Source organism: Capricornis sumatraensis, chromosome 23 (genome assembly GCF_032405125.1).
Source record: "Capricornis sumatraensis isolate serow.1 chromosome 23, serow.2, whole genome shotgun sequence".
Taxonomy (NCBI): domain Eukaryota; kingdom Metazoa; phylum Chordata; class Mammalia; order Artiodactyla; family Bovidae; genus Capricornis; species Capricornis sumatraensis.
The window spans coordinates 17868202-17896047 of record NC_091091.1 but is presented as its reverse complement, the minus strand read 5'-3'; the positions used below and the strand labels follow the sequence as shown (position 1 = coordinate 17896047).

The 27846-nt window shown below is 42.4% G+C and overlaps 1 protein-coding gene across 3 annotated transcripts in view; it reads right to left on the bottom strand.

The window, feature by feature from the left end:
• Positions 1–10769: 10769 nt before the first annotated feature.
• CC2D2B (coiled-coil and C2 domain containing 2B) overlaps positions 10770–27846 on the bottom strand; it is a 92158-nt gene continuing 75081 nt past the window's right edge. For 2 of the 3 annotated variants that reach the window (XM_068961676.1, XM_068961677.1), the window contains 5 exons: positions 24503–24637; positions 24009–24131; positions 15996–16054; positions 13788–13965; positions 10770–11304 (listed from right to left, as the gene is read on the bottom strand). In XM_068961676.1, coding sequence (XP_068817777.1) covers positions 11116–11304; positions 13788–13965; positions 15996–16054; positions 24009–24131; positions 24503–24637 — 684 coding nt within the window. In that variant the 3' untranslated portion in view covers positions 10770–11115. The remainder of the gene's footprint in view (positions 11305–13787; positions 13966–15995; positions 16055–24008; positions 24132–24502; positions 24638–27846) is intronic. The other variant, XM_068961678.1, reaches the window with a different exon arrangement.

Sequence of the window (27846 nt, the reverse complement as noted above, 5' to 3'; positions counted from 1 at the left end):
TGTGCTTTAATCTGTTTAGTGGAATATCAGACCAGAAGTAGATGGTCAACCCAGGATAGTGATCCTCACTTCTGAACATGTTCATCAACCTCTTTAAATATGAAAAAATAGATCATGAAGCCTTAATTCTTTTACTTAGAATCCTTTGCCCCAGAAGATACATGATGAAGATCTACAATTAAGTGATGAATGTAGGTTCCATGAATCTGAGTTTTAGCTATCACAATAACATCTTCAGATTCTTAAAGAACAGCTACAAATAGGTACAATATGTAAGCCATGTGACATAGGCTACAGGAACCAATGACAAGACAAGGAAAACTCAAGCAGAAGTTGGCAGAGCCCAGTCTAGCCCAGCATCATCGGAGGAGAGGCTGTTCTTAGCCCATCTTAGTTCCCTAGACAGGAGATGGCCACATCAGGCTGAAAGCGCCATGCCATTTATGATGGCACTTAAATAGTACCTACCTCCTCAGGCTCCAATTCTTGTGCACTAAGCAACTTTATGACAATAATTTGGCTTCCCAATGACTTAAATGTCCAGAGCCTACTTAAGAACTCTTTCAGAAAAATGGGTCACAGACTGTAATCATCAGTTTAATAAGTAGGCTGTCTCTCATGGTTTCTCCTTTGAAGATGTTATTCATTGGGAGCTATTTGTTCAGAAATCATTCTGTTGGATTTCTGGATATGATGAAAGGACTGGTATGTGTATTGATTTTAGCGTTTGTGTGTGTGTTGAGGGTGGGGGGTGGAAAATATAACCTGCCCAATGTGTCCCTAAAATCCTAAATCCAGGTCTATTATATTTCTTCATTAATTCATTTAGAGCAAGCTGGACACAATTTAGGTATTTGCTTAATTCCTAAATAAAAGTCTGCTCTCTGTATAGAATATATAGAGTTTATATTCCAATAGGGAGAGAATAAATGAACAGCAACAACAAAGTCACATAGTGATAAGTGCTGTGACGATAAATGAACATAAAAAGAGACTAGGAAATGACAGTGGGTGGGCATTGTTTTATGACAAGTAGGGTATGCAAAGTCCTGAGGGAGGTGAGGGAGCATGCAGATTTCTGGAGGCTGTGTTCTGGGCAGGGGAAACAGTAAATGCAAAGGCTGTAAGAAGATGTGTTTGGAGGGCAGAGGATACCTGGAATGAAGAGGAGATAAATCTCAAAAGCAGTGATCAGTGAGGTTATAAGAGGATGGAAGTTAAAATGGCAAAACTTATGAAAATCTAAAAATGAGGGGATATATGGATACATATAGCTGATTCACTTCACTGTTAGCAGAAACTAACGCAACATTGTAAAGCAACTATATTTATATTTATTTAAACAATTCATTCATCATTCAAATGAATGCATGCAAACGGTAATATATTCAAACAGTATAAGACTGTATTCAGTGACTATCCAATCTTCCTCTCTGCCTTGATCCCAGTTCTTCATCAAGGCAACATTATTACTATTTGCTTTTGTTTCCTTCCAGGGATATCCAGATATATTTATAACCACACATGTACGTAATCCCAATTACATAATCCAAATTGGTTCCAAATTGGGAAAGGAGTACATCAAGGCTGTATATTGTCACCCTGATTATTTAACTTATATCCAGAGTACCCCATGCGAAATGAGGGACTGAATGAAGCACAAGCTGAAATCAAGATTGTTGGGAGAAATATCAATAACCTCAGATATGCAGATGACAACACCCTTATGGCAGAAAGTGAAGAGGAACTAAAGAGCCTCTTGGTGAAAGAAGAGTGAAAAAGCTGACTAAAAGCTCAACATTCAGAAAACGAAGATCATGGTATCCAGTCCCATCACTTCATGGCAAATGGATGGGAAAACAATGAAAGTGACAGACTTTATTTTTGGGGGGCTCCAAAATCACTGCAGATGGCGACCATGAAATTAAAAGACGCTTGCTCCTTGGAAGAAAAGTTATGACCAACCTAGACAGCATATTATAAAGCAGAGACATTACTTTGCCAACAAAGGTCCGTCCAGTCAAAGCTATGTTTTTTCCAGTAGTCATGTATGGATGTGAGAGTTGGACTATAAAGAAGCTGAGTGCCAAAGAATTGATGCTTTTGAACTGTGGTGTTGGAGAAGACTCTTGAGAGTCCCTCGGACAGCAAGGAGATCAGTCACTCCTAAAGGAAATCAGTCCTGAATATTCATTGGAAGGACTGACACTGAAGCTGAAACTGCAATACTCTGGCCTCCTGATGTGAAGAACTGACTCATCTGAAAAGACCTGATGCTAGGAAAATTGCAGATGAGAGGAGAAGGGGATGACGGAAGATGAGATGGTTGCATGGTACCACCGACTCGATGGACATGAGTTTGAGCAAGCTCCGGGAGCTGGTGATGGACAGGGAAGCCTGGTGTGCTGCAGTCCATGGGGTTGCAAAGAGTCAGACACAACTAAACGACTTTACTGAACTGATGCACATAATCTCCTTGCTCCATTTTGTCACAAATTGGAACACACTACACTGTTATGTACCTAGTTTTTGTCATTCAACACATACTGGTGAACCTTCCATAACGGAACACTCAGAATTCCTTTCAATGACTACATCATATTCCACAAGATGCAAAGTCAGAAGCCCTGGGCTTTGGCTCTTGGCTGTTGATTAGTTATTTCTTACTGGAGTGGCCTTAAGGCAGGGCAGTTCCTTCCTCCTCCAGAAAGTGAACTGAGTGATGACAGAGACTGCTTCTGACTTTACCACTTTAGGTTCTTTGCTCTTGCCATACACATTTTACAGTTCAGTTCAGTTCAGTCCAGTTGCTCAGCCATGTCCGACTCTTTTCAACCCCATGGACTGCAGCACACCAGGCTTCCCTGTCCATTACCAACTCCCAGAGCTTGCTCAAACTCATGTCCGTCGAGTTGGTGATGGCATCCAACCATCTCATCCTCTGTCATCCCCTTCTCCTCCCACCTTCAAACTTTCCCAGCATCAGGGTCTTTTCCAATGAATCAGTTCTTCCCATCAGGTTGTGAAAGTATTGGAGCTTCAGCTTCAGCATCAGTCCTTCCAATGAATATTCAGGACTGATCTCCTTTAGCATGGACTGGATGGATCTCCTTGCAGTCCAAGGGACTCTCAAGAGTGTTCTCCAACACCACAGTTCAAAAGCATCAATTCTTCAGTGCTCAGCTTTGTTTATGGTCCAACTCTCACACCCATACATGACTACTGGAAAAACCATAGCTTTGACTGGACGGACCTTTGTTGGCAAAGTAATGTCTCTGCTTTATAATATGGTGTCTAGGTTGGTCATAGCTTTTCTTCCAAGGAGTAAGTGTCTTTTGATTTCATGGCTGCAATCACCATCTGCAGTGATTTTGGAGCCTCCAAAAATAAAGTCTGTCACTGTTTCCATTGTTTCCCCATCTGTTTGCCATGAAGTGATGGGGCTGGATGCCATGATCTTCGTTTTCTGAATGTTGAGTTTTAAGGCAACTTTTTCACTCTCTTTCACTTTCATCAAGAGGCTTTTTATTTCCTTGCTTTCTGCTGTAAGGATGGTGTCATCTGTATATCTGAGGTTATTGATATTTTTCCTGGCAATCTTGATTCCAGCTTGTGCTCCATCCAGCCAAGCACTTTGCGTGATGTACTTTGCATTTAAGTTAAATAATCAGGGTGACAATATACAGCCTTGATGTATCCCTTTCCCTATTTGGAACCAGTCTGATGTTCCATGTCGAGTTCTAACTGTTGCTTCTTGACCTGGATACAGATTTCTCAGGAGGCAGGTCAGGCGGTCTGGTATTCCCATCTCTTGAAGAATTTTCCAGTTTGTTGTAATCCACACAGTCAAAGGCTTTGGTATAGTCAATAAAGCAGTTGTTGTTGTTTTTTTTTTAACTCTCTTGCTTTTTTGATAAATCAACAGATGTTGGCAGTTTGATTCTCTGGTTCCTCTGGCTTTTCTAAATCCAGCTTGAACATCTGGAAGTTCATAGTTCATGTACTGTTGAAGTCTGGCTTGGAGAATTTTGAGCATTACTTTACTAGCGGGTGAGATGAGAGCAACTGTGTGGTAGTTTGAGCATTCTTTGGCATTGCCTTTCTTTGGGATTGGAATGAAACCCGACCTTTTCCAGTCCTGTGGCCACTGCTGAGTTTTCCAAATTTGCTGGCATATTGAGTGCAGCACTTTCACAGCATCATCTTTCAGGATTTGAAATAGCTTAACTGGAATTCTATCACCTCCGCTAGCTTTGTTTGTAGTGTTATTTCCTAAGGCCCACTTGACTTTGCATTCCAGGATGTCTGGCTCTAGGTGAGTGATCACATCATTGTAGTTATCTGGGTCACTAAGATCTTTTTTGTATAGTTCTTCTGTGTATTGTTGCCACCTCTTAACATTTTCTGCTTCGTTAGGTCCATACCATTTGTGTCCTTTATTGTGCCCATCTTTGCATGAAATGTTCCCTTGGTATCTCTAATTTTCTTGAAGAGATCTCTAGATCTCTTTGTTTTCCTCTATTTCTTTCCATTGCATCAATCACTGAGGAAGGGTTGCTTATCTCTCCTTGCTATTCTTTGGAACTCTGCATTCAAAGGGGAATTTCTTTCCTTTTCTCCTTTACCTTTAGCTTCTCTTCTTTGCTCAGCTATTTGTAAGGCCTCCTCAAGACAACTGTTTTGCCTTTTTCCATTTCTTTTTCTTGGGGATGGTCTTGATCACTGCCTCGTACAATGTCACGAACCTCCGTCTGTAGTTCTTCAGGTACTCTACCAGATCTAATCCCTTGAATCTGTTTGTCACTTTCACTGTATAATTGTTAGGGATTTGATTTAGGTCATACCTGAATGGTCTAGTGGTTTTCCCTAGTTTCTTCAATTTAAGTCTGAATTTTGCAGTACAGAGTTCATGGTCTGAGACACAGTCAGCTCCTGCTCTTGTTTTTGCTGATTGTATAGCGCTTCTCCATCTTTGGCTGCAAAGAATAGAATCAGTCTGATTTTGGTATTCACCATCTGGTGATGTCCATGTGTAGAGTCTTCTCTTGTGTTGTTTCAAGAGGGTGTTTGCTATGACCAATGTGTTCTCTTGGTAAAACTGTTAGCCTTTGCACTGCTTCATTTTGTACTCCAAGGCCAAATTTTCCTGTTACTCCAGGTATCTCTTGAGTTCCTACTTTTGCATTCCAGTCCCCTATAATGAAAAGGACATCTTTGGGGGGTGTTAGTTCTAGAAGGTCTTAGAGGTCTTCATAGAAGCATTCAACTTCAGCTTCTTCAGCATTACTGGTTGGGGCATAGATTTGGGTTACTGTGATATTGAATGGTTTGCCTTGGAAACGAACAGAGATCATTCTGTCATTTTTGAAACTGTATCCAAGTACTGCATTTCAGACTCTTTTGTTGACTATGAGGGCTACTCCATTTCTTCTAAGGGATTCTTGCCCACAGTTGTAGACATAATGGTCATCTGAGTTCAATTCACCCATTCCAGTCCATTTTAGTTCACTGATTCCTAAAATGTCCACGTTCACTCTTGCCATCTCCTGTTTGACCACTTCCAATTTACTTTGATTCATGGACCTAACATTCTAGGTTCCTATGCAATACTGTTCTTTATAGCATCAGACTTTACTACCATCACCAGTCACATCCACAACTGGGTGTTGTTTTTGCTTTGGCTCCATCTCGTCATTCTTTCTGGAATTATTTCTCCACTGTTCTCCAGTAGCATATTGGGCAACTACTGATCTGGGAAGTTCATCTTTCAGTGTCCTTTTTGCTTTTTCATACTGTTCATGGGGTTCTCAAGGAAAGAATACTGAAGTGGTTTGCCATTCCCTTCTCCAGTGGACCACGTTTTGTCAGAGCTCTCCACCATGACCCATCAGTCTTGGGTGGCCCTACACAGGCATGGCTAATAGTTTCATTGAGTTAGATAAGGGTGTGGTCCATGTGATCAGTTTAATTAGTTTTCTGTGATTGTGGTTTTCATTCTGTCTGTCCTCTGATGGATAAGGATAAGAGGCTTATGGAAGCTTCCTGATGGGAGAGACTGACTGTGGGGAAAACTGGGTCTTGTTCTGATGGCTGGGGCCATGCTCAGTAAATCTTTAATCCAATTTTCTGTTGATGGGCAGGGCTGTGTTCTCTACTTGTTGTTTGACCTGAGGCCAAACTATAGTGGAGGTAATGAAGATAATGGCAACCTCCTTCAAAAGGTCCCATGCACACACTGCCGCACTCAGTGCCCCCAACCATGCAGCAGGCCATCGCTGACCCACGCCTCTGCTGGAGACTCCTGGACATTCAGGGGCAGGTCTGGGTCAGTCTTTTGTGGGGTCACTGCTCCTTTCTCCTGGGTCCTGGTGTGCACAAGGTTTTGGTTGTGCCCTCATAAAGTCTGTTGCCCTAGTCCTGTGTAAATTCTGGCAGCTCTGTGGTGGGGTTAATGGCCGCCTCCCTCATGAGGGCTTATGCCATACCCAGGTCTGCTGCACCCAGCGCCCCTGCCCCTGCAGCAGGCCACTGCTACTTGATATTCTGCAAAGTCCTCTACAGTGAAAGAGGCCCAACACTCCTCATAAAGCTCTGATCATTCAGTTCGGTTCAATTCAGTCACTCAGTTGTGTCTCTCTTTGTGACCCCATGAACTGAAGCACGCCAGGCCTCCCTGTCCATCACCAACTCCCAGAGTTTACCCAAACTCATGTCCATTGAGTCAGTGATGCCATCTAACCATCTCATCCCCTGTCGTCCCCTTCTCCTGCTCTCAATCTTTCCCAGCATCAGAGTCTTTTCCAATGAGTCAGCTCTTTGTATCAGGTGGCCAAAGTATTGGAGTTTCAGCTTCAGCATCAGTCTTTCCAATGAACACCCAGGACTGATCTCCTTTAGGATGGAACGGTTGGATCTCCTTGCAGTCCAAGGGACTCTCAAGAGTCTTCTCCAACACCACAGTTCAAAAGCATCAATTCTTTGGCGCTCAGCTTTCTTTATAGTCCAACTCTCACATCCATACATGACTACTGGAAAAACCATAGCCTTGACTAGATGGACCTTTGTTGACAAAGTAATGTCTCTGCTTTTTAATATGCTGTCTAACTTGGTCATAACTTTCCTTCTAAGGAGTAAGTCTTTTAATTTCATGGCTGCAGTCACCATCTGCAGTGATTTTGGAGCCCCCCAAAATAAAGTCAGCCACTGTTTCCACTGTTTCCCCATCTATTTGCCATGAAGTGATGGGACCAGATGCCAGGATCTTCGTTTTCTGAATGTTGAGCTTTAAGCCAACTTTTTCCTCTCTCCTCTTTCATCAAGAGGCTCTTTAGTTCTTCTTCATTTTCTGCCATAAGGGTGGTGTTATCTGCATATCTGAGGTTACTGATATTTCTCCCGGCAATCTTGATTCCAGCTTGTGCTTCTTCTAGCCCAGTGTTTCTCATGATGTACTCCGATCATTATCCAGGTGTAAATGTTTTAAGTTGAAAGCATATCAAGGTGGCCTGAGGTTAAGATGGTGTAATAGAAGGACAACGAGCTCACCTCCCCTTATGTACACATTGAAAATACATTGACCTGTGGAGCAATCTCATTGAAAACACCTGAAGAGTGTCAGAAAGTCTCGTATACAATCAAGGCTGTAAAGAAGGGTCCCTACTCAGTTAGGTAAGAAGTGAAGAGAATCAGGACCTGTCCCTCTAGGAGGGGACACAGAAAAGCAGGGGATTACATGGGCTGAGAGAGAGAGAGCTTCCCTGTGGAGGAAACAGATTGAACCACATATTGGGCAACCCAGTCCTTGGGTCTGACACCAGGAAGAGTCCCGTTAGCTGGTCTGAAAACCAGTGGACTAACAGGAGGGCTTTAAGAAACCTAGACTCTGCTTGAGAAAAGTGCGCCCATGCTGTTTACTACTGGAAATGGCGAAGGAGGCAGATTGAAACTATCCAGGGCCCTAGTCAGTTTCTCATGACCACCTTAGCATGCCAAGCGCCCACTCTGGCACCTCTACCCCTAGTGCAGCTGCCCACTAGGGCGAAGGCTGCTTGTACTAAGGCAAGTGGGCAGTTGTGGAAAACAGAGCTGTGGAAAACAGAGCTGGGACCTGGCACTGCAACTGAATGGGGCTTATATTCTCAAATATAAAAAAGAAAAACTACTACTTTATTCTTTTACTTAATTGATTTGTTATTGCACTTTGAGTAAAATATGAGCTCTCTACCATGACCTATGTGACCTGGTCCTTGTCTGCCTCTCCAGCCTTATGGGCTACTACTCCTTCTTCTCCATGTGAGTCTTTTTCTGGACTGGAGGGCTTTGTAATCATAGGTCGTCTCCTCTGCCTGAAATCCTTTTGCTAAAAGTCTTTGCATGATTGGCTTCCTCTTAAGTATGGAAGCCACAGATGCCTAATCCAATAGCCATCCTCCCCTCTTCCTCACCACGAGAACACTGATTTTATTGGGAGAGAAATGGGTCTATTTAAAATACTTGATCTCCAGCCTCTTTTGTGGCTAGGAGTGATGCAATTTTGGCCAATGGGATGTAAGTAGAAGTTAATGGGCACAGTCTCCTAGAAAACTTTTTAAAAGAGCTAAACCAGCTGCCTCTTCTACCTCCTCCCTCCCTGTCTGTGTTTTCTTAATGAAATGACTGTAAGGTTAGAGCCTCTGTGGTTCCCGGGTCAGCAGACTCAGTATCACCTGGGAACTTGTTAGAAATGCAAATTCTCAGGCCCCACTCCAGATCTCAGGGAATCAGTAACTCTGAAGGTCAGGCCCAGAGAAGTGTGTTTCAACAAACTCTTCAGGTGATTCTTCTGCATGCTGAAGTTTGAGAGCCACTGAGGAAGAAGACAGAAGGTTCCTTAGAGATGGTGGCAAAGATGGATGAAGGCTAATGTACTTCTGACATCACAAAGCTATTGCACTAGAACTGGGCTGCTTCCCTTGCATTTGATGGTGCTGTAATCCCTATTTGATTATGTTACTGTGATTAGGTTTCTGTCCCTTGCAACTGAATGCAATTCTAATTGATAAATCATCTTTTAAATCTCAGCTCAAAACATTATCTCTGTGGAGATGCCTTCTCCCACTACTCTGCTTATACCCTCCATCCCCATCAAAGTCCTTCTCCATTACACCAACATTTTTGTTTACTTTATAGCACTCATTATACCCTGGAATTATCTCCCCTACTTACTGTTTATTTGCTTATGATCTGTTTTCCTTGTAAGAATGTCTTCACACTGTCCTCTAGCACATACTGAAGTGTCTGGTACATAATGGATGCTTTGTAATTATTTGTGGATGAGGTTGCAAAGAGTCAGACACAACTGAGTGACTGAACAACAAAAAAATTTAAAATTATACATTACATCTAATATCATGTACTTTTAAAACAGTCAAATCAAAAAACACGGTTCATTACAATCATATAATTTTTAGGAAAAATTTTTAGTTGAAAAACACAGACACCTATTTCAAAATGAATACAATACAGAATATAATGCACACTTGCCTATGAACATTTTCCACCTTACTCTTCAGTGGTCTATCAATTCTAAAACCACAAACAAAATTAACAAAATAGCTATGCAAACATTCAGTATGGCACAGAAATGAATTGCATGAGTTCAGCCTTTATTTGGCAAACTTGTCTTTCCATAGATATCATTTTGTGCTACCCCAGTTGATGTGGGAAACTTGTTAATAACAAAACCTCCTACAGCATTTAAACACAAACATTCAAATAAAAACAATTCTGGTCATTTTCTGATGCATGCCAGAAGACATACATAACAAAGTTTTAACCTTGCAGAAAAAACATTCTCTTTACCTACATACCCTTTTTCTCTAGTAATCTTGAGTTTGGTCTGAGACTAACATCCTGCAAATAAATGAGGTCTTCTCTGGCCTCTGCAGGCATATTGGGAGAGGGGATCTAGGCTGAGGGTTCCCTGAGGATGAACTTGGGGGTTTTCTCTCTGCTTCTCTGAGAGTGATTCAAGGGGCCCCAGTGCTGCTACAGTGGGAGAAGTGAATCTTCTTTTTCCTACTTTAACCTCATAAAATTTCTCTCATAAACCTTTGGAAATCTATCCTTTGATTAAAAAATAAGTTATGTAACATTTACATAAACTATTTGAACACTTTTCTCAAAGAAGTACAGAACAAATACAATAAAGTACAGTGTTTTCTACTTAGATCCCTATCCGCTCTTTCTCGAGGCCCTGGATGGGTCTCTTTGGGGCACCATTGTAAAAGAAAAGCAGCAGAAAGTGCCAGAGGCAGAATGGGGAGCTCCTCAGTAAGATAAAGAGGACTCTGAAATTCGGGTAAGACTTTTATCTCCCTTTCTCACAGAATTAGGAAAGAATTTAGGTAGTGTTTCCTGAGAGTCCCTTCTAAATACCTGGAGGTGAAATGACTTTAGGTCAGTAGTATATAAAGAGGAAACTTTTAAGAAGCCCCCGGAAGCTGTCCTAACCCAACATGGCATATTTCCTTCTCATTCTTAACCAGTGAAATAATCTTTTACCTCATGGGTTTCTATTTGAATAACTCCTGCCTGGAATTCCATCAGAACCATCATCAAAGTTATCAGTCTCACTTTAGTAATGACAGCATTCTGTAAGGCAGGGTTCTCATTCTTAACTGGTTGACAGAATTGCCTGGGAAGCTTGTTTTAAATAATGTAGGTTCTGGAGCTGTACTCTCAGAGATCCTGATTCAGTAGGTCCTGGATAGGATGTGGGAACTTGCATTTTCAATAGGGCTTTCCAAGTGATTTTGATGGAGGTGTTAGAGCAACACTGGCTTTAGAGAGAGGCCAGAATTGCTTCTTTCCCAGAATAAACCTACTGTAGACAGTGACCCCAGGCGCCAGAGTTTCCGAAGGGTCCTCCTTGCTGTGGTCTCTGATGAGGAGGTCATTTATACTTGTCCCCAGAAACTCAGGCAGTGAGTCTTGTCCCCTACTCTATAAGTGAGCCAAAAATTGGGCTCACGCTTGTCTGGACTTGAGGATAAACAGAAAAATCTCAAGCACCAGAAAAGTCTGTCTCCTGGTTGGGGGCCCATGTACCATCTTCTCCTTCTGTCTTTTTCCTTTTCACTGATGTCGAGCTAATGAAGCCAAATAAACCCACACAGATAAGACGTTGTTTGGGTAGGGGTGAATGTACACAGCTAGAGCAAATTCTGTCTGTGGAAATTCAGAAGAATGAATGCCAGTTTGATACACAGCATCAATAACTGACTGTACATCCGTATATGGCATCTGGATAGGAAATCCTGTGACCTGGACCAAAGACAATAATACATAAACCCACATTACAATCATATAGGTGGTTGGGAATTACTGTATGAAAAGAGATTACAGAAGCCTCAAAGAAATGGAAGTCATAAAATAATAATAATAGTTATCATTTTGTGGGTGTTTACCAAGTTCTAGGGGACTTCCTGGTTGGCTCAGCGGTAAAGACTTTGCCTGGGATGCAGAAGACACAGGAGACACCACAGGTTCTATCCCTGGGCTGGGAAAATCCCTTGGAGGAGGGTATGGCAACCCACTCCAGTGCTCTTGCCTTGGAGAATCCCATGCAGAGGAGCCTGGCAGGCTCCAGTTCGTAGGGTCACACAGAGTCAGACACAACTGAAGTGACTGAGCATGTACTATGTTCTAGGCACAGTGCTAAATACTTCACATATATAATTAACCCTCAAACAACGCTCTGAGGCAGGTTTTGCTATAACCCCACTTTACAGAGAGAGCAGCGAGCCAGGTCTGTCTAATGCCAGAGTCTACACATTTAACATTCCACATACTTGCACTTTTTCTGCAATGGCAAGCTGCCAAGAAGGAAAATTCTTTGCCATATAAATGATTTGAAAGAGCATTTCGGAAGAATTTATTTCACATTGATTTACTTTATATTTATTGATATCTATGACAGGATTGGGCTTCCCTTGTGGCTCAGCTAGTAAAGAATACACCTACAATGGGGGAGACCTGGGTTCAATTCCTGGGCTGGGAAGAGTCCCTGGAGAAGGGAACAGCTACTCAGTCCAGTATTCTGGCCTGGAGAATTCCATGGACAGTATAGTCCATGGGGTGGCAAAGTGTTGGACATGACTGAGGGACTTTCACTTTCATTTCCTCCGATGACAGGATTAAAGGATATGGGACATGGGTCTCAGGTAAAATTATCTATTAAAGAATTTACAAAGGACAATCATAAGCTGCTTTCAAGCCTCAGATTGCTTACTTTTCTGATCTTTAAATCTCTTCACGTGCTCCTCCCTTGTGACTGCATAGTACACTATCCTTCCTTAGCTTACTTAATAAATTACACTGCAATTACATGTTTTCTGGTCTAACAAGCCCATTGTCTCTGTGAATGCTCAAGATGTTGTCTGTCTCATTTACTGTCATGACCCCAAGTCAATGGCACAATGATTGCCACATGGAATACAAATAATAGTTAACATTTAGTAAGTGTTGGGTGCTATGGTTAAGCAACTCACCTAATCCTCACCACAACCACAAAATAGCTAACTAGTTTTATCCTTGTTTATCTTGTGCAATGGGGTAAGAACGTATAGAAAAATTGGGTAATTTGGTCAAAGTTAGTGAGTGGTTGAGCCAGGATTTGAACCCAAGCCACAGGATTCAGTCTAGATTTATGAATCTGTGTTATTAAACAGCAGATAATTTCACAAAGGAACTCTAAGTTTAAAACCTTGGCTTATACTTAATAATACTTTGCTTATCTATTTACCCCCTAATTCAATTAAAAAGAAAGCAAAACAAAACAACTACCTCCCTATTCATGAATAGTGCCTGCAGACCCCTCCCTGGCAGCCTAAGTATCAACTTTCAACAGATAGCTTCCTTTCCTCTTCCCAAGGCTTTCTCTAAAGGGGACATTTAGGGGACATTTCTTTAGGGGACATTTTCTGATCTACAGGATGGAATGGGGAAGGAATATCATTCTTGGGAGGCTGGGGCTTCCAAAAACTACTGCAACAATTCATAGGCAAGAGGAGGTAAGAGGATTCTCAGAACTCAGGAAGAAAACAAGGACTTCAAAATACACCAAATGCCTACCATGTTTGATTATGGACTTGAGTTTGATAGGCCTTTTTACCATCCAGGATGATGTCAAATGTGCTGGTGAATATACGAGAGGAGGTTAAAACAGATGTCCAGGCTATGATGTATAAATTTGAGAATAATTTGCTTATGGAAGGTAATTAAAGCTTACCTGAAGTCCTCTTGCCCAGAACCAAGGACAGGGAATCCATCCTATTACTACCATCTAGAGATCATTTCTTACTTTCTTAGTTGCAAGTCATTCCCTTTTGGGCATCTCTTTCCAAAGTTTGTGGTTTGTGTATCATAAAACTGATTCCAAGAAAATGTCACGCAATCTGGTCACAGTACTAGTTTTTCACTACATTTGAAAAGTCTTGGTCTAAACATAAGTGGATTTGAAGTGAAAGTTGCTCAGTTGTGCCTGACTCTTTGGGACCCCATGGGCTATACAGTCCATGGAATTCTCCAGTCCAGAATACTGGAGTGGGTAGCCTTTCCTACCAGATCCAGGGGATCTTCCCAACCCAGGGATCAAACACAGGCCTCCCTCATTGCAGCTGAGCTACAAGGGAAGCCCAATGAGATTAAGATAAAAGATATCTCAGGGGTTTTTAAGATTACTATCATCTGGCAATTAACATCATAGATAAAACAAATGTCATTAATGCATTAAATCATATACAAACACAATAAAATTGTAGTAGTCTTTCAAATTCACTCTCTTCTTCAGATGAAACAAAGCTTCCAGTACCAAGTTCTAACTTAGGAAGAATCTGTCGTAAAATGGAAGTACACTGTCTATTCCAACGTGTTGGCTGTTTAGGCCGCCATTCCATTATTTTACACTTCAGAATTCTTTCAATCCTAAGGTAAGAATGCAAAGATCATTTTATGATAAATTACGACTCATTTAATAAATGTGAAAAAAAGTTTTGTTACATTTACTCAAGTATGAGAATAATACTTTGGGGTAATTCCCTGGGGATTTCTTGCATTAGTAAGAATGCAAAGGTCATTTTATGATAAAATGCAACTCATTTAATAAATGTGAAAAAAAAGTTTTGTCGCATTTACTCAAGTATGAGAATGATACTTTGTGGGGTGGTCCAGTGATTAAGAATCTACCTCGTAATGCAAGGGATGCAGGTTCAATCCCTGGTCAAGGAACTAAGATCCCCCCACTGAGTAAAATGCCCAAGCGCTCTGGAGCCCCTGTGCTACAACTAGGGAGGCCATGAGCTGCAACCAAATATCCCACATGACCCAACTCACGGTGCAACTAGGACCCCACACAGCCAAATAAAAATAATAAATTTTAAAAATATATAGTCATTCACAATTTTCAAAAATGATACATTTTTGATGTAGGAGAAAACCAGACCTCCGTGGTGAGGGATATCTGCCATCAACCATATTAATCTGGTTTGAGAGAGATCAGGCTCTTGCTTGGCTTGAGGAAGCAAGATGCTTCCTGGGGTAGCCAGCAATTAGTTCTCAAAGGCACTTCTTTCTTCCAGTTCCCTGTGTGTAGACAGCTGCCTACTAGGTGTGATTTGCTACCGTCTGATTACTGGGTTGGCATTCTTGTTCTCCAAGAGCCTCCTCTGACATAAGATGTCTTGTTTCCAAGAAATGCTCTATAAAAACCCAGGTATCTTGTCTGGGGTAATGTTAGTAGGAATGGGGTTATTAGATCAGTTAATCCAGCAAGTGGAATTGGGAGGAAATGAGACACTGGACTGATCAGTATGATGATCAGTTTCTCCTGATCTGATCATGATCAGTTTCTCCTGATCTGATCATTTCCCCCAAATGTATGCTCTATGCTGGCAGGGAGTTTCACCTATCTACCCCGCCTCTGAAACAATGCCTGCTGAGGAACTGTTCCAGGGAGGAAGAAAGTGAAGCCCAGTTGAGCTGGTTGGTGGGAAGCCTTTCCTCTGCAGAGGATTATTGTGTGCTGGGCCTCTCCTTTTGGCTGAGTCTAATACAGTATTGAGTTTGCAGAGAGTCTCAGTCATGGCTACACACCAGAATCACCTGTAGGACTCTATCAAAATACTTCACTATCCTCCAGATAGTGGCTCAACAGGTCTGATCCTGGACTCTGGCACCTATATTTAGTTCCAGAAGCAATTCTGATGAAAACGAAAAGTTGGAGACAATTTCCCTAGTGCATTTCTTCCTTTTTTTTTTTTTTTTTTTGGTTAAGAGCTGGGGAAGAAGAAGGGGAGTAAGAGGTGGGGGTCATGTGCTAGTGAGAAAAGGGAGTGGCAAAATGCTTTCTGTCCTTTTCAGTTTTGATTAGTTGGTAGCAGCTTACATGCCAGCCTGCTGTGTCAGCATGAGTCACTGGAAGTAGTCAGATCTAGAAGCTTCTGACATATCTGGAGTAGGAGCAAGGTCTGCTGCAAAGGCTGTGACACTTCAGGCTTGACTGAGCAACTCCTCAGGGTGTGTGTTTGTGTTTGTGTGTGTGGAGTACGTATATGAGGGTGGCTACCAGGGACAGTACTGATGTTTCTACTACCCAGCTCGGATTTTTTACCACACCCTGTTGTTCTTTCAAGAAGTGTTAGCTATTGATTATTACTATAAGGCTCAACAGATGTGTGTTGAGAACTTCCCAATAGCAGCCCACAGTGTTGTCCAGATGCAACTGTATTTAACTTGGCATGTTTTTTCAAGGAGTACTGTGGATAGCAGAGGGGCTGATTTTTTTATGCAAGGGCCAAGAGGCAGACAACTCAATGGAACTATTAAATCTCCATTTCATGCTTCTGTTGCTGAGTCTAATAGGTATTTTGAGAGACTGGGTTACAGAATTGAAGGGTGGCTGAATGGGAGATTAGGGAGAAAACATGATAATCATAGCATATAAATAGAGATCATACCTGTTCTTTAGATCTTCTACCATGCTCTTATTAGTATCAGAATAAATTATTTCTTCAGGCTGAAATACAGAAAACTGAAAGTGAGAAAAGATTCTGGGGAGGCCATCTGGATATCAGTCACCCCTTGGAGTGCTGATCATAATGGGGAGGGGCAACCTAAACCTGTCTCATGTGGCAGAAACACTCAATAATAGGGGCGCAAAGCTAACACAGATCACAGTGTTTCCTTTGATTTTAATACTACTTCACCAGGGCAGGGAACGGGAAATGGATTTACGGAAGATATTTCTCATGAGACAGCTCTACTGTTTGTTTATTCAAATAAGAACCTGGCATACTTATTCATTCCATCAGACAATCTTTGGAAGCTATACTGGTCTCATCCGCTTATTAACTGTGACCTTGGAGAAATTACTTAACCGCTTTGAGTCTTGGTTACCACATCTTTCAAAGAGGGACAATAAGAGCATCTACTTCCCTGGAGTCATGCAGATTTTAAAATAAAGTCATACATGTAAAGCCTGGCACATATTGCTCAATAAGGCCAGATATTACTCTTCTAACATGGTTTATCATCCTCCTCCTTTGTTTCTTTCAGCAGGCAGGAGCCAGGCCTCCATGTTCCCAGGTGTGCATGTGCACACATGCAAGCATACACACAGCGTCCATTTCAGTCTCTGCTGTCTTCAAGTCTTTGCTTCAGGCACCCCAGCAACAGCAGAGAGCAAGGCTCTACTGTGTTTCCCCATGTTGCTCCGCTGAGCTGGATTTTCTGGGACAAGGAGCAGACTTCTCCAACCCCCTCCCTCCTACCCAAACGCCCTGCAGGGCTCACATAGACAAGAATGGAGGAGTGGGACTGGGTTTAGAGTCTTTACGTTGAATATTTATGAGCTGAGAAATAGAGGCTCTGTAGAGACAGGGACAGATGCTTCCCCCTCATGAGTGTAAGGGAGGAAACATTTGCTAGGACTCTAGGTCTCAGAAAATTTCAGGGGTGACTTGAGGAGGCTCAGTCTATCACGTCCTGATCTAAGTCAGTGGCTCCCAAAATGTGATGCCCCCCGCAGCAAAATGTTGCTGAGTCAGCAGCCTCAGACCTACTGACTCAGAAACTATGAGGGTACAGCCTGCTGCTGCTGCTAAGTCACTTCAGTTGTGTCCGACTCTGTGTGACCCCATAGACGGCAGCCCACCAGGCTCCTCCGTCCCTGGGATTCTCCAGGCAAGAACACTGGAGTGGGTTGCCATTTCCTTCTCCAATGCGTGAAAGTGAAAAGTGAAAGTGAAGTCGCTCGGTCGTGTCCGACCCTTAGCGACCCCATGGACTGCAGCCTACCAGGCTCCTCTGCCCATGGGATTTTCCAGGCAAGAGTACTGGAGTGGGGTGCCATTGCCTTCTCTGAGGGTACAGCCTAGCACACTGCTTTCTAACAAGCCCTCCAGAGGGTTATGATGCCTGCCATGGTTGGAGAACCACTAGATTAGAGAATATGCTCAGATACAGTGAATTTGCCCAGAGTAGAACATGGTAGAAGATGAAATACTGGAGAAAGTAAAGCTTAAAACCCAGCATCATCTTGCAGAGGTCACCAACTATTGCAGACAGGGCAGGTAAACCAAATCCCGACTGCTGTCCTCAATTACTGTCTGCTCCTCCAAAATACTGCCCTATGCCCCTAACGTGGCAACTCCTGTGGATTAGTTAGACCACCTTCAGGCCTGAAAAAGAGGCCTGGGTTATGTTGACCCAATACGTTTATGGAGTGTTAGTTTATTTCCCATTTGGGCAAAGGCCCCTTTCAGGGAATTCATAACCTTTGAAACTTGAAGAGGACTTCCCTGTAACTCCATTTCTCTCTCACAAATTTATGTTCTCAATTGTGATTAACAGGAAAAAAAACAGCATTCACTACAAATGGTGGTTTATTCTGTTATGTGTGTGACAAGGCAGAAGATCAAGGGCCACTGACCCACAGGGAAGACATCAGTAAAGATGAAAGTCAAATGCAACTATGAGTTTTCTGTTTAATTACTCAACTTGACAAAAGGTTTAGTTTCCACTCTCAGTCAGAGTGGCTTTTAAAAATACAATTTTGGTAACGGCAGCCCTTTCCTTGGTGATGCTGAATGGAGAATAAATGCCCAAATCCTGACCCGGACCTCAGCTCACCTCCACTCACCCTCTGGTAGCAGCCAAGCTGGCCTTTCAGCTCTGTGACAGACACTTGGCCCCACAGGTCTTCATCTGCCTGCAATGCTTTAGACCTGAGTTTGATCCTTGGGTCAGGAAGATCCCCTGGAGAAGGTCATGGCAACCCACTCCAGTATCCTTGCCTGGAGAATCCCATGGACAGAGGAGCCTGGCAGACTACAGTCCATAGGGTTGCAAAGAAAGAGTCGGACATGACTAAGCGACTAACACACAAACAGCAGGTCTTCAAGCCTGCTGTTTCTGCTTTGTGCTGGGACTACTCTCTTCACTAATCTTCATCTAGACCAGCTCCTGCTGCTCAACCCTCCCCACTGTACTGCTGGTCATCACTTTTTTCCCCAGGAAGCCCCTGAAGCTCCCCTTCCCCTCATGTTTCTTGCTGTGTGCTCCCCAAAGCACATTCATTTCTTCTTAGCGGTATTTCTCTCTCTCTACTCCAAGTGCTTTTTCCTTCTGTTTCCTCCTCTAGATCACAAGCTCCAAGAACACAGTTGCTGTTCAGTTGCTCAGTTTTGTCCAACTCTTTGCACCCCCGTGGACTGCAGCATGCCAGGCTTTCCTGTCCTTCACTATCTCCCGGAGTTTGCTCGAACTCATGTCAATTGAGTCGATGATGCCATCCAACCATCTCATCCTCTGTTGCCCCCTTCTCCTCTAGCCCTCAATCTTTCCCAACATCAAACTCTTTTTCCTTGTGGTACCTGTGCCTAACACAGTGCTGACCCATTGCAGCACTCAATAAATGTTATCTAAATTAAGAAGAGAATGATTAAAAGAAACAAAAATTCTCATCTCTGAATATACTGTTCTCTCCCTAGGAGGCTGCAACCAAATGCTTTGGTCACAACTTTGGGATAGGCAAGCAAGGCATTGTGTGGATGCTGTAAATGTGGCTTGCTCAAGAGAGATAAGCACATTTCCCCTTACTTAAAATGACTTTACAGACATATAAATGCTTGAGTCTGCAAGGAAAATGTTTAGAAGGATACACAAGAAACTATTGACTGTGGTTATTTCTTAGAGTGGGGAAAAAATGCTGAAGAGAGAAGAAACTCTTCATTTTATATACTGTGGTACTGTTTGATTTCTTTTCCCCCACAGCCACCATTCCTTCTTTTCGATATTGTGAACTATGTCAAACATACAGATAAAGCACTGAGAATAATGTAATGAACATCCACCCAACATACATACCACCTCAGTTCAGTTCAGTCGCTCAGTCATGTCCGACTCTTTGCTACCCCATGAATCGCAGCACGCCAGGCCTCCCTGTTCATCACCATCACCCAGAATTCACTCAGAACCACGTCCATCGAGTCAGTGATGCCATCCAGCCATCTCATCCTCGGTCGTCCCCTTCTCCTCCTACCCCCAATCCCTCCCACCATCAGAGTCTTTTCCAATGAGTCAACTCTTCGCATGAGGTGGCCAAAGTACTGGAGTTTCAGCTTCAGCATCATTCCCTCCAAAGAAATCCCAGGGCTGATCTCCTTCAGAATGGACTGGTTGGATCTCCTTGCAGTCCAAGGGACTCTCAAGAGTCTTCTCCAACACTACAGTTCAAAAGCATCAATTCTTCGGCGCTCAGCCTTCTTCACGGTCCAACTCTCACATCCATACATGACCAAAGGAAAATCCATAGCCTTGACTAGACGGACCTTGGTCAGCAAAGTAACGTCCCTGCTTTTGAATATGCTATCTAAGTTGGTCATAACTTTCCTTCCAAGGAGTAAGCGCCTTTTAATTTCATGGCTGCAGTCACCATCTGTGATGATTTTGGAGCCCCCAAAAATAAAGTCTGACACTGTTTCCACTGTTTCCCCATCTATTTCCCATGAAGTGATGGGACCGGATGCCATGATCTTCGTTTTCTGAATGTTGAGCTTTAAGTCAACTTTTTCACTCTCCTCTTTCACTTTCAGCAAGAGGCTTTTTAGCTCCTCTTCACTTTCTGCCATAAGGGTGGTGTCATCTGCATATCTGAGGTTATTGAGATTTCTCCCAGAAATCTTGATTCCAGCTTGTGTTTCTTCCAGCCCAGCGTTTCTCATGATATACTCTGCATAGAAGTTAAATAAGCAGGGTGACAATATACAGCCTTGACCTACTCCTTTTCCTATTTGGAACCAGTCTGTTGTTCCATGTCCAGTTCTCACTGTTGCTTCCTGACCTGCATACAGATTTCTCAAGAGGCAGGTTAGGTGGTCTGGTATTCCCATCTCTTTCAGAATTTTCCACAGTTTATTGTGATCCACACAGTCAAAGGCTTTGGCATAGTCAATAAAGCAGAAATAGATGTTTTTCTGGAACTCTCTTGCTTTTTCCATGATCCAGCGGATGTTGGCAATTTGATCTCTGGTTCCTCTGCCTTTTCTAAAAACAGCTTGAACATCAGGGAGTTCACAGTTCACACATTGCTGAAGCCTGGCTTGGAGAATTTTGAGCATTACTTTACTAGCGGGTGAGATGAGTGCAATTGTGTGGTAGTTTGAGCATTCTTTGGCATTGCCTTTCTTTGGGATTGGAATGAAACCTGACCTTTTCCAGTCCTGTGGCCACTGCTGAGTTTTCCAAATTTGCTGGCATATTGAGTGCAGCACTTTCAGAGCATCATCTTTCAGGATTCGAAACAGCTCAACTGGAATTCCATCACCTCCACTAGCTTTGTTCATAGTGATGCTTTCTAAGGCCCACCTGACTTCACATTCCAGGATGTCTGGCTCTAGATGAGTGATCACATCATCATGATTATCTGGGTCGTGAACATCTTTTTTGTACAGTTCTTCCGTGTATTCTTGCCACCTCTTCTTAATATCTTCTGCTTCTGTTAGGTCCAGACCATTTCTGTCCTTTATGAGCCCATCTTTGCATGAAATGTTCCCTTGGTATCTCTAATTTTCTTAAAGAGATCTCTAGTCTTTCCCATTCTGTTGTTTTCCTCGATTTCTTTGCATTGATCGCTGAAGAAGGCTTTCTTATCTCTTCTTGCTATTCTTTGGAACTCTGCATTCAGATGCTTATATCTTCCCTTTTCTCTTTTGCTTTTTGCCTCTCTCCTTTTCCCAGCTATTTGTAAGGCCTCCCCAGACAGCCATTTTGCTTTTTTGCATTTCTTTTCCAGGGGGATGGTCTTGATCCCTGTCTCCTGTATAATGTCACGAACCTCATTCCATAGTTCTTCAGGCACTCTATCCATCAGATCTAGGCCCTTAAATCTATTTCTCACTTCCATTGTATAATCATAAAGGATTTGATTTAGGTCATACCTGAATGGTCTAGCGGTTTTCCCTACTTTCTTCAATTTAAGTCTGAATTTGGTAATAAGGAGTTCATGATCTGAGCCACAGTCAGCTCCTGGTCTTGTTTTTGTTGACTGTATAGAGCTTCTCCATCTTTGGCTGCAGAGAATATAATCAATCTGATTTTGGTGTTGACCATCTGGTGATGTCCATGTGTAGTCTTCTCTTGTGTTGTTGGAAAAGGGTGTTTGCTATGACCAGTCCTCCATTTGTTTTAGATTTTTCAAAAAGATGTAGGAACTTCCTTGGTGATCCAGTGGCTAAGACTCTGCCCTCCCAACACAGGGAGGCTGGAATTGATCCCTGGCCAGGGAACTAGTTCCCATATGCACAGCCAGATAAATAAATACATTTTTTTAAAAGATGTAAAACATTACTGATAGACTTAAAGTACTCTATATACTGCTCCCTGATCTCATTTCCCTTTTTTCTCTCTCCAAAGGTAACCTTTACCCTAAATTTGATGTTTATCATTCTCATGCTAGCTTTTATACTATCACTACGTATCTATGAGCTTCCCTGATGGTTCAGATGGTATTCTTTCTGCCTGCCAAGCAGAAAACACTAGTTCGATACCTGGGTTGGAAAGACCACCTGGAATAGGAAATGGTAACCCACTCCAGTATTCTTGCCTGGAGAAATCCATGGACAGAGGAGCCTGCAAGGCTACAGTCCATTAGGTCACAAAGAGTTGGACATGACTGAGCAACTAGCAATTTCACTTATATATCTATATATAAACACATATTTTTCAAATTTCATATGTATCTGTCATTTCACATCTTCTTTACTTTGCTCAACATTACATTTTTTATATTCACTCATGTTGATACAACAGCTCTAGGTCAGTGGTTCCCAACTGTGGGAATCACTTGGGAAGCTTTAAGTAACACCAATGTGTGGGCTCTTCACTCAGAGATTCTGATGTCATGGATGTACAATCAAGTTGAGAGCTACAGTAAATTAGTTCCATATATTTTTTTATTACTGTATAGAAGATTTTGGGTTTCCCTGGTGGCTTAGACAGTAAAGAATCTGCTTGCAATGCAACAGACCTGGGTTTGATCCCTGGGTCAGGAAGAGCCCCTGGAGAAGGGAATGGCAACCTACTCCAGTATTCTTTTTTTTTTTTTTCACTCCAGTATTCTTGCCTGGAAAATTCCATGGACAGGGGAGCCTGGTGGGCTATAGCGTATGGGGTCACAGAGCCGGACATGACTGAGCGACTTACACATACACACGTATAAGATTTCACAGTATGGGTTCTTGACAACTTATGTGCCCATTTTCTGGTTGATAAATTGTCTTTTTTTTTTTTTTTTCCTATTTCAAGCAATTCAGTAATGACCATTGTTGTGCTAGTCTCTCTGTGCTAGGGTACATACTTAGAAGCTGAATTGGAGGATCAAAGGTTGAGCTTTTTCAACTTTAGCAACCTTACCATATTGATTTTCAAAGAGTTTATAGCAATTTACACTCCCACTATTTCTCAGCCTGTTTGCCAATATTTGATATGATCACACTTAAAAAAATGTTTCCCAATCTTATACATGTGAAATCATGTTTTGTTTTAAATAATATTTCCCTCAGTACAAGTGAGGCTGAGCTCTGGAGTTTCTGCTTCTGTGAATTGTCTTCTTCCTATTTTTCCATTGTTCTTTCCCTTATCCCCCCTCTCTTGCTTCCTCTGGGTCATAGCTCCCGGTTTTTGAATTTTGCAACTGCCTGCACATTGATATACCATGGCTGCCAATCCAGAAACGGCTGTTGCAATGGAATTTGGGTGTCTTCCCAAAGTGATACTGAGCACACCACAGAGTCCCTGGCCAAGTCGTCTGGTGGTTAGATTGGTTCCTAACACTCTGATCTGTACTTAGGCCTCTTAACTCCTGAGCTCCAGGTAATGGGTCTGCAGCTTACCTTTCTCATCTTCTCTCAAGAGGAGTAAAGTAGAGAAGCTCCATCACAGTCCTGGCTTCAAAAACTGAGACTGGCTCTGGTTCCCTGGATTTCATGACTCACTTTTAGACTTCGCTCCCATCCTCTTTGGGCCCTGTTCACCGATGGTGTTTCTGTCCTATTTCTATTCCACGAGATACCCATCATGGTTCAGAGCCCAGATAAGCCTTTTGTTTTTCAATTTTTATACTTTATTATTGTCATGGATGTGTAGTAGAAGTGCAAGGTCAAAGTAAGAACTTATTACACCATCTGGACGTTATATTTTCTGTTTCATGATGAACACTTAAAAAATTTTACTCTAAAACCTAAATTCACAATTAAGATGATGCCTTCTTCCAATTCTTGTTTTGCAAGTAGAGGAAAAGGACCAGCGTAGCCCAAAGTCAGGCTGGATGGCAGAGAAAACTGGATTTTAATGATATTGCTAAACCATTCAATAAGCAATCAGCTATATAAATGTAACAAGAGCTATCACAACTCTAAGGTCAGAACCAATGGTAACTTTCATAGAGACACACCTGGAAAAGTGTGATTTACCTGAATGCTTTGTGTTTTTGTTCCTTGATAATTTTTTGGAAGCAATTGTTTCCAGAAACTTTCCTTTGAATAGTCAAAATACATAGCCATTGGTGAATTATTCTGCTGAAGATTAAACCAGACCTATTAAAACATTAACACAGAATCAACGTAGGCCCATGGGAGTACGAAGCCCATAGTGGGTTACAGTCTTTCTACCCAGTGAAGTGGCAGAAACCAAGGACAGCTCTGAGGCAGGAGGTGCAGAGAACTGCAGGGGCATGTGAACACGAGCCTGCTCATTGCTTCTCAGCCCCGGAGGCACTACAGAATCACCTCAAGGAGCTTTGGGGATGGAAGATTTCCCTGGCCCCACCCCCCAGGGACTCTCACTGAACGTCTGCGGTTCCCTCAGCGTTTCCACGTGATCCTAACGTATAGTCAGGGTGGAGAGCCACCAGTTTGACTCCTGAGGAGAGAACTCAAGATCTTCCCTCCTCACCCAATACACTTACGTTTTCACCATCAAACAAACAGTCTACACCGTGTAACGGGCAAAATGGGTCAGACTGCTTATGACACTGTCCAGTTAATGGATTCCAAAGCAAATATTCATCAGTTTCCTGAGTTAATACATACGCCACGGGCCCCTGTCCGAAGAAAGAGTTAAAATTATTTCTGGTGGATGATCGATTTAACTCATTTTTGTATTGGAAATTGTAGTGTAAGCATATGCTATCTCTGACTTTGTACAGATAATATTATCAATCACCCTATAGATTCTTTATTCTGTATGATTTATCTACTTATTGGCCATGCTGCACGGCTTGAGGGATCTCCGTTCCCTGACCAGGGACTGAACTCGGGCCACAGCAGCGAAAGCCCAGAATCATAACCACTATGTCATCAGGAAACTCCCTGGTATCTCTGATCTTTTAAAAGCCTTTTTTAGAATATTTACAATTTTTTTGAAAAGGGAAAAGCCAAAGCAATAGAAATCCACAGGCCCAAGCTATCATGAGGGTTCAAATGAGAGAACGTATGAGCCAGTGTTGCCACCCTCATAGCAATAAAATATATTGTTCTGATGAAATCAGTATATGAAGAACATTTCCTAATACTTAGTGCTAATGCGTAGGGGTACTTTTGTATAACTCACACAAAGGTGCTACATGGATTAGCCCTGCTTTAAGCAGAATATATTTAGAGATCAAGGGTGAACACCATGTAGAGTTATGGTGTTAGTCCAAGGCTCTGAAAAGCTAGGTGAAGTTAAAAAGCCATCAAATTAACAAGAACAAGATGTAGAATTAGAGGCCAGAGAGAAATTAAACAAAAAACCAATTGAGGAATAAAAGTAGTCACTATGTTACTATTTTGCTCTGCACATACTTTTGAAGTGTAAACCTTTCTTATTTAGCAAAAAATAAAAATCTCAGGTAATGATAATAATAACTGCTTACATTTATCATTTACGTACCTCAGGTTCTGTACTGCTCATGCTAATTTTACTTAATTTCTCACTTTAATTAATTCCAAATTCTGTGAGGTAGGTATGATTATCATGCCCACCTTTCACATGAAGAATAAGAGGTTAACAACATGTCTAGGGTAACAGTAAATAGCATTATTCCTTTGAGCGGGGGCTTCCTTTGTGGCTCAGCTGGTAAAGAATCCACCTGCAATGTGGGGAGACCTGGGTTCAATCTCTGGGTTGGGAAGATCCCCTGGAGTAGGGAAAGGCTACCCACTCCAGTATTCTGGCCCGGAGAATTCCATGGAATGTATAGTCCATGGGCTCGCAAAGAGTCGGACACAACTGAGCGACTTTCACTTTCACTTTGAGGAGGTAGATAAGTGAGGCTCAGAGAAATAAATAAGGCTGAGATCATACAGCTAGTAAACATTATTAGTGAAGTGAAAGTTGCTCAGTTGTGTCTGACTCTTTGTGACCCTATGGACTGTATGTAGCCCACTAGGCTCCTCTGTCCATGGGATTTCCCAGGTAAAGAGGCTTCACCTCAACCACACAGCCAAGGTGAACTGTATAGGTAAGTGCTGACACCCAGTGTTGACTCACAGGTACAAATACAAATGTTTGTTAAAATATTGTTCACTGTTTACTGCCATCTAATGGTGCTCAAAGCTACAGCAGAGCGATCACATGGGGAAGTTAGCCATAGATTTTGGACAGGGAAGCCTGGCGTGCTGCAATTCACGGGGTCTCAAAGAGTCGGGAACTGAACTGAACTTTCAGCTAACAAACAGGACACAGAAATAATCAGTTTTGCAAAGGAAATATAGAGAAATAAATGATCGTGACAAAAAAAATCTGGACGTTTTAAACGCTTACAATATAGTTCATATTATTAAATAGAAATAGAGTCCTAATAAGGCAGCTTTCTGGAGGTTTGATGGGAAATAGATGGGGAAACAGTGGAAACAGTGTCAGACTTTATTTTGGGGGCACCAAAATCACTGCAGATGGTGATTGCAGCCATGAAATTAAAAGACGCTTACTCCTTGGAAGAAAAGTTATGACCAACCTAGATAGCATATTCAAAAGCAGAGACATTACTTTGCCAACTAAGGTCCGTCTAGTCAAGGCTATGGTTTTTCTTGCGGTCATGTATGGATGTGAGAGTTGGACTGTGAAGAAGGCTGAGCGCTGAAGAATTGATGCTTTTGAACTGTTGGAGAAGACTCTTGAGGGTCCCTTGGACTGCAAGGAGATCCAACCAGTCCACTCTAAAGCAGATCAACCCAGGGATTTCTTTGGAAGGACTGATGCTGAAGCTGAAACTCCAGTACTTTGGCCACCTCATGCAAAGAGTTGACTCATTGGAAAAGACTTTGATGCTGGGAGGGATTGGGGGCAGGAGGAGAAGGGGACGACAGAGGATGAGATGGCTGAATGGCATCACGGACTCGATGGACGTGAGTGTGAGTGAACTCCGGGAGATGGTGATGGACAGGGAGGCCTGGCGTGCTGAGACTCATGGGGTCGCAAAGAGTCGGACACGACTGAGCAACTGAACTGAACAGATAATTAAGCTGTACAAATTAGTGAGTTTCTGGCACATTTCTTGCACAATTAAAATTTGAGCAGTGAAAAATAGGGAGAGGCACATCTTAATTATCTTAAAATATAATTCTAGGAACATATAAAGATGATGATGGTGATGATGGTTAACAACCACTACGTAACTATTGCTACATCACCTACCCCCATCACTTACTGAGCATTTTCCATAAACCAGATACTGCTCTCAGTGTCATATATTTACCACGTAATTTAGTATTTCTAGTAACCCCATGTTGTTCAGTCGCTAAGTCATGTCCAACTCTTTGCGACCCCATGAACTACATACAGCATGCCAGGTTCCTCTGTTCTCCACTATCTTCCAGAGTTTGCTCAAACTCATGTCCATTGTTATCAGTGACACTATGTAACCATCTCATTCTCTGCCACCCTCTTCTCCTTTTGCCCTCAATCTTTCCCAGCATCAGGGTCTTTTCCATGAGTCAGCTCTTCACATCAGGTTGCCGAAGTATGGGAGCTTCAGCTTTCGCATCATTCCTTCCAGTTAATATTCAGGGTTGATGTCTTTTAAGATTGACTAGTTTGATCTCCTTGTAGTCCAAGGGACCCTCAAGAGTCTTCTCCAGCACAATTCAAAAGCAAGAGTTCTTCCGCGCTCAGTATTCTTTATGGTCCAACTCTCACATCTGTACATAACTACTGGAAAAACCATAGCTTTGACTATATAGACCTTTGTCGGCAAAGTGATATCTCTGCTTTTTAATACACTGTCTAGGTCTCTCGTAGGTTTCCTTCCAAGAAGCAAGCATCTTTTAA